Source organism: Chiloscyllium plagiosum, unplaced genomic scaffold (genome assembly GCF_037043375.1).
Source record: "Chiloscyllium plagiosum isolate Xiang-an unplaced genomic scaffold, Cpla_swu_hap1 HiC_scaffold_3, whole genome shotgun sequence".
Taxonomy (NCBI): Eukaryota; Metazoa; Chordata; class Chondrichthyes; order Orectolobiformes; family Hemiscylliidae; genus Chiloscyllium; species Chiloscyllium plagiosum.
Window position 1 is genome coordinate 18,803,469 of NW_028270141.1, and position 13,833 is coordinate 18,817,301.

General features: G+C 38.8%; 1 protein-coding gene across 1 annotated transcript in view; it reads right to left on the bottom strand.

Annotated features, from left to right (window-relative positions):
• The window catches only part of LOC122541274 (V-type proton ATPase subunit C 1-A-like), a 76,802-nt gene that overhangs the window by 32,624 nt on the left and 30,345 nt on the right, over positions 1-13,833 (bottom strand). Inside the window, exons 5-8 of the mRNA XM_043677901.2 lie at positions 13,256-13,350; positions 9,795-9,886; positions 883-981; positions 565-633 (exon numbers count right to left, since the gene is read on the bottom strand). Of these exons, the coding sequence (XP_043533836.1) occupies positions 565-633; positions 883-981; positions 9,795-9,886; positions 13,256-13,350 (355 nt within the window). The remainder of the gene's footprint in view (positions 1-564; positions 634-882; positions 982-9,794; positions 9,887-13,255; positions 13,351-13,833) is intronic.

Below are 13,833 nucleotides of genomic sequence, written 5' to 3' on the forward strand. Positions count from 1 at the left end.
TTACCCCAGACTAATGTACCTACCCTACACATCCATGAACACTATGGGTAATTTAGCACAGCCAATTCACCTAACCTGCACACCTTTGGATTGTAGGAGGACACCAGAGCACCTGGAGGAAACCCACTTCCATCCACATAATCAGAAAACCTTGCTGAAATCAGACCAGCCCTTTTGATCAGAGCCACACAAGTCTGCAATCACTTGCTCCAACCTCCTCTTAACTCCCAATCACCTTTCCATCAACACCAAAGCCTGATCTATTGATGTCTCCCACCTCCTGTTATTTTTCCGTCTCCTCTCCACTCACCTAAAATCTCCTTTCTGCTTCATCACAGCCAGCAAACTCTCAACCCCTGTGCCTCCAGCCCTCCACAATGACACGCCTTCTCTCCTCACCACTCCCTGTCTGCCCACCTGCCAGACAACCTTGCAGGTTGAAGAGAAGTAGAAACAACATGTCCTGTTGTTCAAACACTAAATGGAAAATGATTTGATTAACATGGTTCCTCAAGCTACAATTCACATTTTTCAACGTAAGCAAATTATTCTTTCTCAACTTACTTGGTTGATCGAGGAACCACCATGTCAGCAAGGGACTCGTATGTCTTTTGCCAGTTAATGTAATTGGACCTAAAGCATAATAAGGGCAACATAAAGAAGAGCTTAAAAATGTGTTGCTGGAAAAGTGCAGCAGGTCAGGCAGCATCAAAGGAGAAGGAGAATCGACGTTTCAGGCATAAGCCCTTCTTCAGTAATTCCCGAATCCCCAGCATCTGCAGTCCTCACTTTCTCCCAACATAAAGAAGAGCTCATTATAAAAGCACATTATAGGATAATCAAAGCTTAAATGCACCAACTCACACCAGGCAGGGTACTTACTTTGGGACAAAGGCCAGGAGAGTGGTGAGATATTCTGAATCTAACACAAAATCTTCCTTATTTACAATGTCTGCTAAAGTACGAGTCAAAAGGCTACCCCTGGAAAAACATGAATGAGAAATAAAATCAGACAACATTTGTTGCATACAAGATACAATGATAGTGCTATGGCTCATAATTTTATCATGTTCTAGTTTTGTTTCAGATAATGTGTCAACCTCTTCTCCTATACATTTTGATATACCATGCACCATCATATGCTTTTGGCACATTGGATCTTCTGGATGTCACACAGAGTGGACAGCTTGCCAGGAGGATCCTATTTTAACTGCTAACATAGAATATAGAACAGTGAAGCATAGTACAGGCAGTTTGGCCCTCAATGTGCTGACCTTTAATCCTATGTAAGATCAAACTAGCCTACATACCCTACATTTTACTATCATCAATGTGCCTATCCAAGAGTCCCTTAAATGTCCCTAATGTATCTGAATCTACTACCACTGCTGGCAGTGCAATCCATGCACCCACCGTTCTCTGTGTAAAGAAACTACCTCTGACATCTCCCGAAACCTCTTTCCAATCACCTTAAAATTATGCCCCTCATGATAGCCATTTCAGCCCTGGGAAAAAGTCTCTGGCTATCTACTCTATCTATGCTTCTCATCATCTTGTACACCTCTATCAAGTCACCTCTCATCCTTCTTCGCTCCAATGAGAAAAGCCCTAGCTCCCTCAAACTTTCTTCATTACATACACTCTCCAGTCCAGACAGCATCCTGGCAAATCTCCTCTGCACCCCCTCTAAAGTTTCCACATCCTTCCTATAATGAGGCGATTAGAACTGAACACAGTATTCCAAGTGTGGTCTAACCAGGGCTTTATAAAGCTTTCCCAATTTTCTATTAATTTAACTTGATAAATTTTTTCTTTTTCATTTTTCTGGACAATGACAGCCAAGAATTACAGTGCACCCAAACACAATAACAACAAAATCATTCCTTTTCTCATACTTAAAAGTTATAGATCAAAAATACGTAGAATCAAATTTTAACAAACAAACTATTTTATGCATTTGAAATAATTTCATTAATAGAACCTCTACTAATCACTGTTAGAAAATAATTTACTCTTTTTGCAGTTGATAATGAAGCAAGTACATCACCACTGATTCTAAAAAAAGTTGCCACAAAGATCTAGTTATCTCTGTGCTGTAGCCTTCTCCTTTTCCTAATCTCAGTTAAAATCCAGAATCAAATCGAGGGAATGTCTTGTTGTGCAGCAGCGACGAGATCAGCAAGCAAGCTTAACAGTCAATCACATCAGGGTCTATTCACACATGGCAAACAAGGAACTTAAACTAATTGAAACCATTCACTTTTTATTTACGTTTACAGATCGTGAAATAAATTATTATGTTCATCTTTATTTTAGCTTCCATTCTGATCCAGATGCGAATAATCTTTTGCAAAAAGATAGTAGCTTCATTTTAAAATGTGAATATTTTATTATGAAGAAATTTGACACTTTTCAAATATAAATCAGCTCTTATGGCTAGTGAGGGCATTTTGTAGTATTTATGAAATTAAAATAGTTAAAAACACAGTTATACCTCACTCAATAATGTGTAACATTTTTAAGGATTTTTACAGTGTTTCCAACAGCATTTAAGAAGGGCAGTAAAGACAAGCCAGGGAACTATAGACCAGTGAGCCTGACCTTGGTGGTGGGCAAGTTGTTGGAGGAAATCCTGAGGGACAGGATGTACATGTATTTGGAAAGGCAAGGACTGATTCGGGATAGTCAACATGGCTTTGTGCGTGGGAAATTATGTCTCACAAACTTGATTGAGTTTTTTGAAGAAGTAACAAAGACGATTGATGAGGGCAGAGCAGTAGATGTGATCTATATGGACTTCAGTAAGGCTTTCGACAAGGTTCCCCATGGGAGACTGATTAGCAAGATTAGATCTCATGGAATACAGGGAGAACTAGCCATGTGGATACAGAACTGGCTCAAAGGTAGAAGACAGAGGGTGGTGGTGGAGAGTTGTTTTTCAGACTGGAGGCCTGTGACCAGTGGAGTGCCACATAGATCGGTGCTGGGCCCTCTACTTTTTGTCATTTACATAAATGATTTGGATGCGAGCACAAGAGGTACAGTTAGTAAGTTTGCAGATGACACCAAAATTGGAGGTGTAGTGGACAGCAAAGAGGATTACCTCAGATTACAATAGGATCTGGACCAGATGGGCCAATGGGCTGAGAGGTGGCAGATGGAGTTTAATTCAGATAAATGTGAGATGCTGCATTTTGGGAAAGAAAATCTTAGCAGGATTTATACACTTAATGGTAAGGTCCGAGGGAGTGTTGCTGAACAAAGAGACCTTGGAGTGCAGGTTCATAGCTCCTTGAAAGTGGAGTCGCAGGTAGATAGGATAGTGAAGAAGGGGTTTGGTATGCTTTCCTTTATTGGTCAGAGTATTGAGTACCGGAGTTGGGAGGTCATGTTGCGGCTGTACAGGACATTGGTTAGGCCACTGTTGGAATATTGTGTGCAATTCTGGTCTCCTTCCTATCAGAAAGATGTTGTGAAACTTGAAAGGGTTCAGAAAAGATTTACAAGGATGTTGCCAGGGTTGGAGGATCTGAGCTATAGGGAGAGGCTGAACAGGCTGGTGCTGTTTTCTCTGGAGCGTCAGAGGCTGATGGGTGACCTTATAGAGGTTTACAAAATTATGAGGGGCATGGATAGGATAAATAGACAAAGTATTTTCCCTGGGGTCGGGGAGTCCAGAACTAGAGGGCATAGGTTTCGGGTGAGAGGGGAAAGATATAAAAGAGACCTAAGGGGCAACTTTTTCTCGCAGAGGGTGGTACGTGTATGGAATGAGCTGCCAGAGGATGTGTTGGAGGCTGGTACAATTGCAATATTTAAAAGGCATCTGGATGGGTATATTAATAGGAAGGGTTTGGAGGGATATGGGCCGGGCGCTGGCAGGTGGGACATGATTGGGATGGGATATCTGGTCAGCATGGACGGGCTGGACCGAAGGGTCTGTTTCCATGCTGTACATCTCTATGACACTATGACTCTACAGAAGTGTAGGTTTTCATAAATGAGGAATGTAATGGAGATCATAATCTGTTGGAATTTTTACAATGCACCCTGCTGAAGTGGATAGACTAATTGGAAATGACTTCAGGATTTTCACTCAGATTTACATACATGCAGACGCCCAAAGTTGCTGTCAATTTTATTGGAGCAGCGATGATAAACGCTGACAATTTCACTGTCATTATCATGGCAAAATCTAGACTATTAAACAACCCACTTCCCAATGGATAACTGCATTTCCTTTATATTTTTTAAATCTAATTTTCAAAGCTACCTACTCAGAGATGTTATTATAAACCCTGGAGCAGATGGGACATGAACCAAGGTCTCTCAGTCCATGAGTAGGGGCACTACCACTGCATCATAAAAAGGCCCATGTATTTGCTTACTACCATTAAAGGTAGTTAGAACTTTAATTCTCAATTAACTAGCAATATAAAATCAATGACAATGGACCACACCATTAATTATGTTATGACTTAAACAACTAACTGTTTTCCAGAATATCTTTAAATATTTCCTCCTTACAAATAACTCAATTTCATTTTCATTGATTAAAATTTTGAAATGCAAGTTCTTGGCACACTCAAACTGGCTACTGTTGTGTTACTTGCAGTGAATTTTAATATATCCCAAAGTTTCACTTTCTAAGTGAAATGAGGTGACATTCATTTTAATTAAATACGCATACAGTGTAATTTAGCCTGTGTCGGAGAGTCAGATTCTGCTAAGAAAGTTAATTCAACTCAAATGGAATCTCATCTCCCTCTGACCCTCAGGACAATGTTTAACTGTGAGATAGCTTGTTTAGAGGAGTTAGTGGAGTTCTTATTAACCAGTTAATCTAAATTAAACAAAGTTAGTTTGTGATAGATGAAACTTTTTCCAAATGAAAGCAGTTAGCTTTGTTCAGACGCTTATTAAATAGAAGAAACCTTGTCTTTTACAGCAGTTATTTTAATGGTTTCTGACTGAAATATCAGTAAAACTAATAAAATTAACCTTCTTGATTTGATTTTTATTATTATCACGTAAACTGAGATAGTGAAAAGTACTTTTTTGTGTGCTATCTAGACAAATCACACCATACATCAGTACATCAGGATAATAGAACAGAATGCGGAATATAGTGTTACAGCTACAGAGAAGGTACAAAGGAAGATCAACTCCAATATATGAGAGGTCAGTTCGAAAGTTTGATAACAGCGGGCAAAGAGCTGTTCTTATATCTGTTGGTACATGTTTTCAGATTTTTGTATGTTCTGCCCAATGGAAGAGACTATAACTGGGGTGGTCAGGGTGGGAGTCTTTGATTATGTTGGCTGCTGTCTCGAGGCAGCGGGAAGTATAGACGGAGTCAATGGCTGGAAGGCTGGTTTGAGTCATGGACTGGATTGCATTCACAACTCTCTGTAATTTTGTGGGCAGAGCAGTTGGTGTACCGAGTTGTGATGCGTCTGAATAGGGCTTTATCTTTCTTGAAGACCATGTAATCAATTAGCCTTTTGAGTTACTAGACACAAAATTGAGATTGAACCACATGTAAGGCACTTTGTTTAAACTGTTATTCAGTAACTTCATATATATGTGCAATGCACAAGTTTTGTTGATACTTAATGAAATAATTTACATACTGTGATTACATTGAGAGTGGTAATAAAAATGAGTTTGTATGAGGATCACTATGATGTATTTTAAAGATGGAAATATGTTTTTTTAATGGGAAAATATCATTAGATTTATTACTTCTTGCTCTCTTGGAGCCTCTTAACTAATGCAGCCTTCACTCCTAAGTAATATGTTGCTCCTTTCTGTTAAAATGCTTTAAAAATGTTGTTATGGATCTTTGTAAAGCAATATTTGTCATGTATTAATAAAAACAGTCATATTGTAATCAACATTCTTCATCATTAATTTTATTCCTATTCGTCTAATAAATAAATCTTGAACTATGTTATGCATTTTTAAATAATTTGTTTTTTTAAAATCATCTTCATGCAAGCAGCATTGCATGCAACAATATTATCAAAATTCTGTCACGTGAATAAATTCGTTCTCAGTGTAATGTTAGCTTGATGGTAATATTACTTGATAAATGCTTTTGAGACATGAATTCAAATATCAAACACTACAGAATTGCTGGTGAAACTCAGCAGGTCCTGCAGTGTCTCTACAGAGAAAGCAAAATTGATATTTCAAGTCCACTGACTCTTCATCTTGAAGATGCTGCCAGGCCTGCTGAGTTTCACCAGCAATTTCTGTTTTTGTTTCAGATTTCCAGCAGTTCTTTGTTTTATTTTAGTATTGAATTCAAATATCACCATGGCAGCTGGGGAATTTAAATGCATTTTATTAATAATGCAGGAATAAAATTCTAGTTTTACCAATAATGATCATGATAATACCAGATAATCATATAAGTGCACCAGCTTCACTATGTCCTCTAGAGAAAGAATTCTGAGGTCTTTACCTGGTCCTGCCTACATGGGACTTAGCAATGAGATTCAATCTTGACAGCCTTCTGAAATTACCAAGCAAGCCATTCAGTTTTATCAAACTGCTACAGAAAAGACAAATAACAATAAAACTGGATGTACATCGCACCATTGGCTTAGGTACCTTCCCAGTTGGTCCGACAAAGTGCTGCTCAGTAATATTTGGGGGCTTGGGCCAACAATGAGAAAGTTGTCCCACAGAGTAATCAAGTCACAGCCTGACATACATACTGCCTAATTATGCCTTACATCCTAAGCTCTTCCATCACTATTTTTATGTACAGGATTGTTCCACCTGCAAGGTAGACTGATAGAATATGCCAGCACAAGTGACATACCAACAGGAGGGAAAGGCCCGGAAGCTTTCAACATTTATTCCAGACCTCAAGACATCTCATAGCATAATGTCAACCATGGGCGGGGAAATCGCCTGCAAATCACCTCCTACCATCCTTCCTCAGTTGTTGATTTCATGTTGAACAGCACTTAAAAGAAGCACTGAGGGTAGCAAGGAGACAGGATGTATTCTGTAAGGTCATTTGTCCATTACCAAGAATGGATCAGCGGCACCAAAACTGACTGAGCTTTTGTTGGTTGTTTCACTATCAGAGCTGAAAATGTGTTGCTGGAAAAGCGCAGCAGGTCAGGCAGCATCCAGGGAACAGGAAAATCGACGTTTCGGGCATAAGCCCTTCTTCAGCCACTGTGACTGTGGCTGATAGCAAGAGAACCAACAAAAGAGGAAAATCTCCTTGTCTGTGTAATCACAATTCATTTACTGCAAGGACATTTGTCTACAACAATAATGTGGAGTGACCATTGCACATTCCTTAGAGAGATAAAGTATAGTCCACTATCATGTTTGGCAGTACTATCTTGCTAAATACAATAGACTCAGAAATGAAGTAGCAAATTTACACTGAGTTTCCATGAGGCTCATTCAGAGGGCAGAGAATCTCAGAAATCTCTACCCCAGGTGGCTATGGAGGCTCAGTCTTTGAGTATATTTAAAACAGAGTTCAATAGGTTTCTCGATACTAAAGATATCAAGGGATATCTGACTGAATGCAGAGTTGGTTCCATGGGTCAAATAGCCTATTCCTGCTCTATGTCCTGCATCAGTGCCAAAAATGGCATTTGTAAACACCTTTGGCCAGAAGCAGCAAATGGATGATCCATCTCGGCCTCCTCCCTAAGTCGCCAGTATCACAGATGCAGTGTACGGCCAATCTGATTCACTCTCTGTAGTTGATGGCACTGAATACAGCAAAGACACTAGGCCCTGACAACAGCCCTGTAGTACTGAAGACTTGTACCCCAGAACTCAACATTCTCATCATCAAGCTGTTCCAGTGCATCTACTACAGAAGCACAAACCTAACAATCTGGAAAATTGCCCAAGCATGTCCTGAAATTGCCCTACCAGCCTATTCTCAATTGTCAAAGTGATGGACACTATCTCAACAGCACTATCAGGGAGATGTTACTCAGCAACCACTTGCTCACCAATGATCATTCCATTTAACTTAAATGGCTTTTTAAAATGAAAATAAGGACAATGCACCTACATTCTGAGCTCAGACCTGAACCCTGAAATAGTGTGTAGTAATTTACTTGTTTGGTTGCAGGAATCTATTAGGTATCGGTTTGAACTATAACACTTTAAACTTAAATAAAAGATATAAAGACCATCACAAAGAACAAATCCATGAGGCATCAATAATGCATCAAAAACGGATTTGATGGAGAAACAAAAATCTGGTACTCCACCAGGCCCATCTACCTCCTGAACTCATGTCAGCTTTAGTTCAAACATGGACAAAAAAAACAAATTCCAGAGGTATGGTGAGAGTGACTACCTTGAAACAAAGGCAGTATTTAACAGATATGGGAGGCCTAAAACATTGCGAGCTAGGGGGAGAGGGGTTATACTCACCACTCATTGGAGTCAATTACTATTCCACAGTAATTAATTTTAATAAACCCATTATGCATTACCAGATTTTTGTTTCTCCATCAAATCCGTTTTTGATGCATTATTGATGCCTCATGGATTTGTTCTTTGTGATGGTCTTTATATCTTTTATTTAAGTTTAAAGTGTTATATTTCAAACAGATACCTAATAGATTCCTGCAACCAAACAAGTAAATTACTACACACTATTTCAGGGTTCAGGTCTGAGCTCAGAATGTAGGTGCATTGTCCTTATTTTCATTTTAAAAAGCCATTTAAGTTAAATGGAATGTTCACACTTATGGATTAGAATGTGTACCAAGAAAAATCGCATTTTAAAGATGACAAATGGATGAAAAATCTAGACTCAGACAAAATGTTAATAAGGCATCAAAATATATCTTTTCTGAAGAACTGGGCTAATATTCCATGTTAGTTAATTTCAAAAATTATTCATTCTACAGCAACACTAACTATTTGTAACACAAGCAGAAATTGGTGGAAATACTCAGTAGTCCTACCAGCATCAATAGAGAGCAAGCAGAATTAATGTTTCGGGTTCAGTGATCCCTACTTCAGAATTTCTGTAGGAAGGGACCCAAAACATTAGCTCTGCTTTTTCTCCACAGATACTGCCAGAATTGCTGAGTTTTACTAGAAAGTGATGTTTTTGTTTGAGTTTCTTTACTTAATATTTTGTATTTTTTATGTGCATTATTGATTGTCCAATCTGAGGAGTTGTCTTTGGGAACTCCCATTTTAAATGGGTCTCAGTAGCTTTTGATAAGAACTCAATCATATGGATTAGTTTTCAACTTTCACAAGGGAGAGGGGAAGGGAATGACAAGAATGTGCTGAGGCTTGCAGTATTGGATCAGCTGTATGTTTTACACCTTGATTTCCTTTTTAGGTCAGTTCTCCAAACAAGTTGAAAATTAATTTTATAATGCCTATACATCAGGTATAATTGGTAGAAATGAACTAAATGTTAGTACTGAGTCATAGAGTCATATATTGTACAGCATGGAAACAAACTATGTCAGTCCAACTCATCCATGTCAACCAGATGTCCTATGTTAATCTAGTCCCATTTGCCAGCATTTGACCGATATCACTCGAAACCATTTCTATTCATGTACCTACCCGGATTCCTTTTTAATATTGTAATTGTACCACATTTTGGTACAATCTCCACCACATTTTGGTATCTGTACCACAATGATACATAGTCCATTGCTTTTTGCAAATCTCAATAGCAAGATATGAATTGTGTATTTTCCAAATATTTGAATTTGTAATTTTCCAACATGCATAGATTCACTAAGTAAAGATCCCAGTTTACATACACTGCTTTTCTTTCCAGATTTTGTAGATTTCCCTTGGTATTGTTATAGGTCATTGCACGGGACTTTAAATCAGTGTCAATCTGCGAGATTTGCTGTAAGTAAGAAAGACAGGGAACAGTTATTTTGCTCTTACTGCTTCTATTATTGCTTAATATTTCATGGTTGACATCTTCTAACGTAATTGTTATCTTTGTAAAAGAATCAAACGAGTAGTAGCCATTTTGTAATCCAAAGAAATACACCTTTAAGGGAAAGGAACATACAGTATGAGATGCTAGATACTGCAGCAGACAAATGAAGAAGGGTTGCAGTGAGCAGAATGATTAGAATGAGCAGCAATAGTGTTGTGCAGCAACAGAGTGCCAACCTACACTCCCATAGGTCTGTTTTGGCCCCAACATGAAAACACTTGCAAAGTTTTTTTTATAAACTGGTAATCATTTTGGCAGCCATTATTCATGTATATATTACACTGAAAATTAGTGTTTGAGGTGTGGCCAATTTCAGAGCCAAACTAAACTCTTCTATCAGCAGCCAGGACATAAGGCAGAATTTCCCCATATATTTTCTGCAGTATATTTGGGGGGGATGGCTAAGAGGCAAATAATGGTAAGTATCTTGTCACATCACAGGCGTTAACACTGCCAAATCACAGGTCAATAACTTCTGGGTCCTAAAGTCCACCTGTCAAGGCCTAGTTTTCAGGAGATCATTTGGCGAGATGTTGTGGATTATTTTCTTCTTGTGGTCTTGGGGAGGAGTCAAGGGTTCCGAGGCAAGGACAGAGCTATCACTTTCAGGGACCACCTCTGTGCCTGTCATCTACGTCTCTGTGTGTTCCCAGATCGGGGCAATTGAAGGCCACTCATCCAACTTGGCCGGCAGGAAATCACTCAGCCTTCTCACCTGCCAGGGATCAGGAAGGTGGTGAATTGAGGCCTTGAAGTGGCCTATAATTAACCACTTTAGTTGTTGGCAAGTAAAGGACATCCCCAGTGGACCTTCAGCCCCAGCATGTAATTTGCTGAGGTGCTCAGAAGGACAGAATTTCTCTTTCAGGCCAATTTGCCACCTCCAGGGAGGGGGAAATCTTGCCCATGGGTTTGTGTTGTGAGGATCATTCTTTAACTGAATAAAGCTCTGTTCACTTGCACAAACACGTCTGTCACTATTTAAAGTGCCAGGAAAATACCAATGCATCAAAGTGATGTATGTTTGCACCTACAAATTCACTCAGTGAGACTGTGAGCAGGTACAAAGCACAGGGAAGACACTTTTCTACAGGGAAGATGGAAGAAATTAAATGGAAAGGGGATATTGTGCATTTTCTAACTGACAGCTTCAGAATGCTATTGATAAAACAGGCTACTAAACTAGCCTCTGCAAAGAAGGTACATGATATTGGGAGATTAATATCAAGGTGGGATATCAAACATTTTAACTATAAAACAAGTATTTAGAGATAAGCATCAATAATATGTGATATCTCTAAAACGAGAGTTAAGACCTGTACAATATTGATAATTCTTATCTCAGTGTCCCAAATAATTTTATAACCTAAAGTGCTGCAGAACAGAAGCTGCCACTATAACATGGAGATTAAACTTGAACATAATAAGCGTGAGACTTTCAAATTGCAAAGAAATATATTATTGGTTTTGTTTGATATGACATCGCTGCGGAAGGACCTTTCAAGTTAAGACATACAACATAGGCATAGCTAGGAGTTTATTAATGAACAGTGCATCACGGTGAAAACTGTAATATAACCTGCTTATCACTGAATCAATAAATTGTTTGCTCAGCAGGCATCTGAAAATTAACACAATTATGGAGAACCACAATTATTAATGACTTCATCAAGTAATAAAAGAGCAAGTGAACCAACAATTCAATGGAAAAGTGTATTCTTTCTAATTGAATTGATGAACCCACAAACATAGCAACATAAAATGCTTGAAAGGAACAGGAGGTACCAATGCATAAATGAATACAGCACTAGCCACTAACTAAGCAATAAATATATACAACAACAGATACAGGGTGCACATGTGAATTTTGATTAGATTCCCTACAGTGTGGAAACAGACTCTTTGGCCCAACAAGTCCACACTAACCCTCTGAAGAGCAACCCACTCAGTCCCACTCCCCTACATTTACCCATGACTAATGCACCTAGTACTATGGCAATTTAGCATGGCCAATTCACCTGACCTGCACATCTTTGGACTGCAGGAGAAAACTGGAGCACCCGGAGGAAACCCGCGCAGACACGGGGAAAACGTGCAAACTCCACACAGACAGTTGCCTGAGGAGGGAATTGAACCCAGTTGTGCTGTGAGACAGCAGTGCTAACCACTGAGCCACCGTGCCATTCCAAATGAACAAACATGAATAACTCTATCATGAATCTATCTCTGTTGCCACATTTCTGCAGCTCTAAGACATCCCTAGCTTTACAGTAGAGCCAGGGAATGAGTGAGAATGGGTAGAGATGGCAAGGAAATTGGTCAGGTAGAAATCCTTTGAGAAACCAATGTGGGCCACAAAGGCTGGATACCGAAAAGTCTTTTGCTGCTTCTGGCCATTACCATTAACATGAAGAAGATTTTTCCCACTTAACCTTTAGGAAGCTGCATGGCCTCACACAGAAAATTAAAAGGTTGTGCCTGAGTGAAGGTAACAGGCTCTAAACCACAAAATAATGGTTAGGTCTGATCTGACAGCAGAAAATGGCACTCAGCAATTCATACACAGTGAAGAAGAGCAGGAGTAACAGAGCAGTCAAGAAGTTTGAATGTTAGGTTTGGTGGTTAAAATGGAACACTGGAAGCAGGAGGAACTGGGACCAGACGAATGAAGTTACAGGAAAGTTCACAAAGAAGTAGAAAAGCACAAAAAGAAGTTTATGGAAGTTTTATTTTAATTTGAAGGGGTAGCTGGCTAAGGAATAGGGCTGGAGACTGAAGAATGTGGGGAGCTGAAAGATGTAGACGGAAATGTCTTTACACCACAGTGCTAGTCTCCCAGAGCCTCCAGCTACATCGTTACACAAATTGTTGGTATATGCACATTCAACTACAAGCGTTTACAAATTTGGGATAAAATTTAACTTTGTTGCACAAAACAGATGGTAATGGATTGGCCAGCCATTAAATATCCCACCTGATCTTTCTTCCCACTGAAGTCAATGAAGAGGAAAATTGAGCAAGAACTGCTGTTTGCTTCTCTGTCAAAATTGAACTTTACTCCCTCTAACTTGAAACTATAAATGTCAACATCAAAACATTACTAAAAAAAAATCACAGCATCAGGAAGCAAGGAATAGGAAAAGGAAAGTCATGCTTGAGGCAAGATTATTCATTAATATATAAGTGTAAACGTGTTTGATGCATACATTTCTTTATATGTTTATTTATACTAAAATTTTAGAGACTTTTTTAATCAACATCAAATTTCACCTTAGTAATAACTTCTGTTAGATTTTGAAGTGACTGTTTTATAGGATATTTAGCCATGTCCCACTGAAAATGTGTCACATATCGATGGAGATCAACTAAAAACAAAGAAAACAAGATGGAATTAGTTGTGTGCCTGATGTTCCTTCAAGCATATGTAACAAACTAAATAACACCACAGCACGACATCAAAACCTGACCAGAAAATATAGAAGTATTGATCACAAAAGTTAAAAGGCTGTATGTTTATGTAATAATAGACAACAAATATGAACTGCAATTCCACAAGCAATTAGTACTTCCCCCATCCCCATTTAATTTGTTGCTAAATAGTCCACGTACTGTTTACTTTTATAAATGTCACATAGCAAAAGAAATGATCACTTCATGGGTTTCCAGAAGCTACTAATACTGAGACCAGCTTTTGCTTCGGACCATAATAGCTTGTCATGATAGTGCAAGTGATGGAAGAAAAACCATCTGCCTACCCAAATCTTGTTCATCCACCCCTGGTCAATATTGCTGTTTTCTTTATTCTTTCATGGGATGTGGGTTTGTCTCTTGATCACAGAATTCGTATA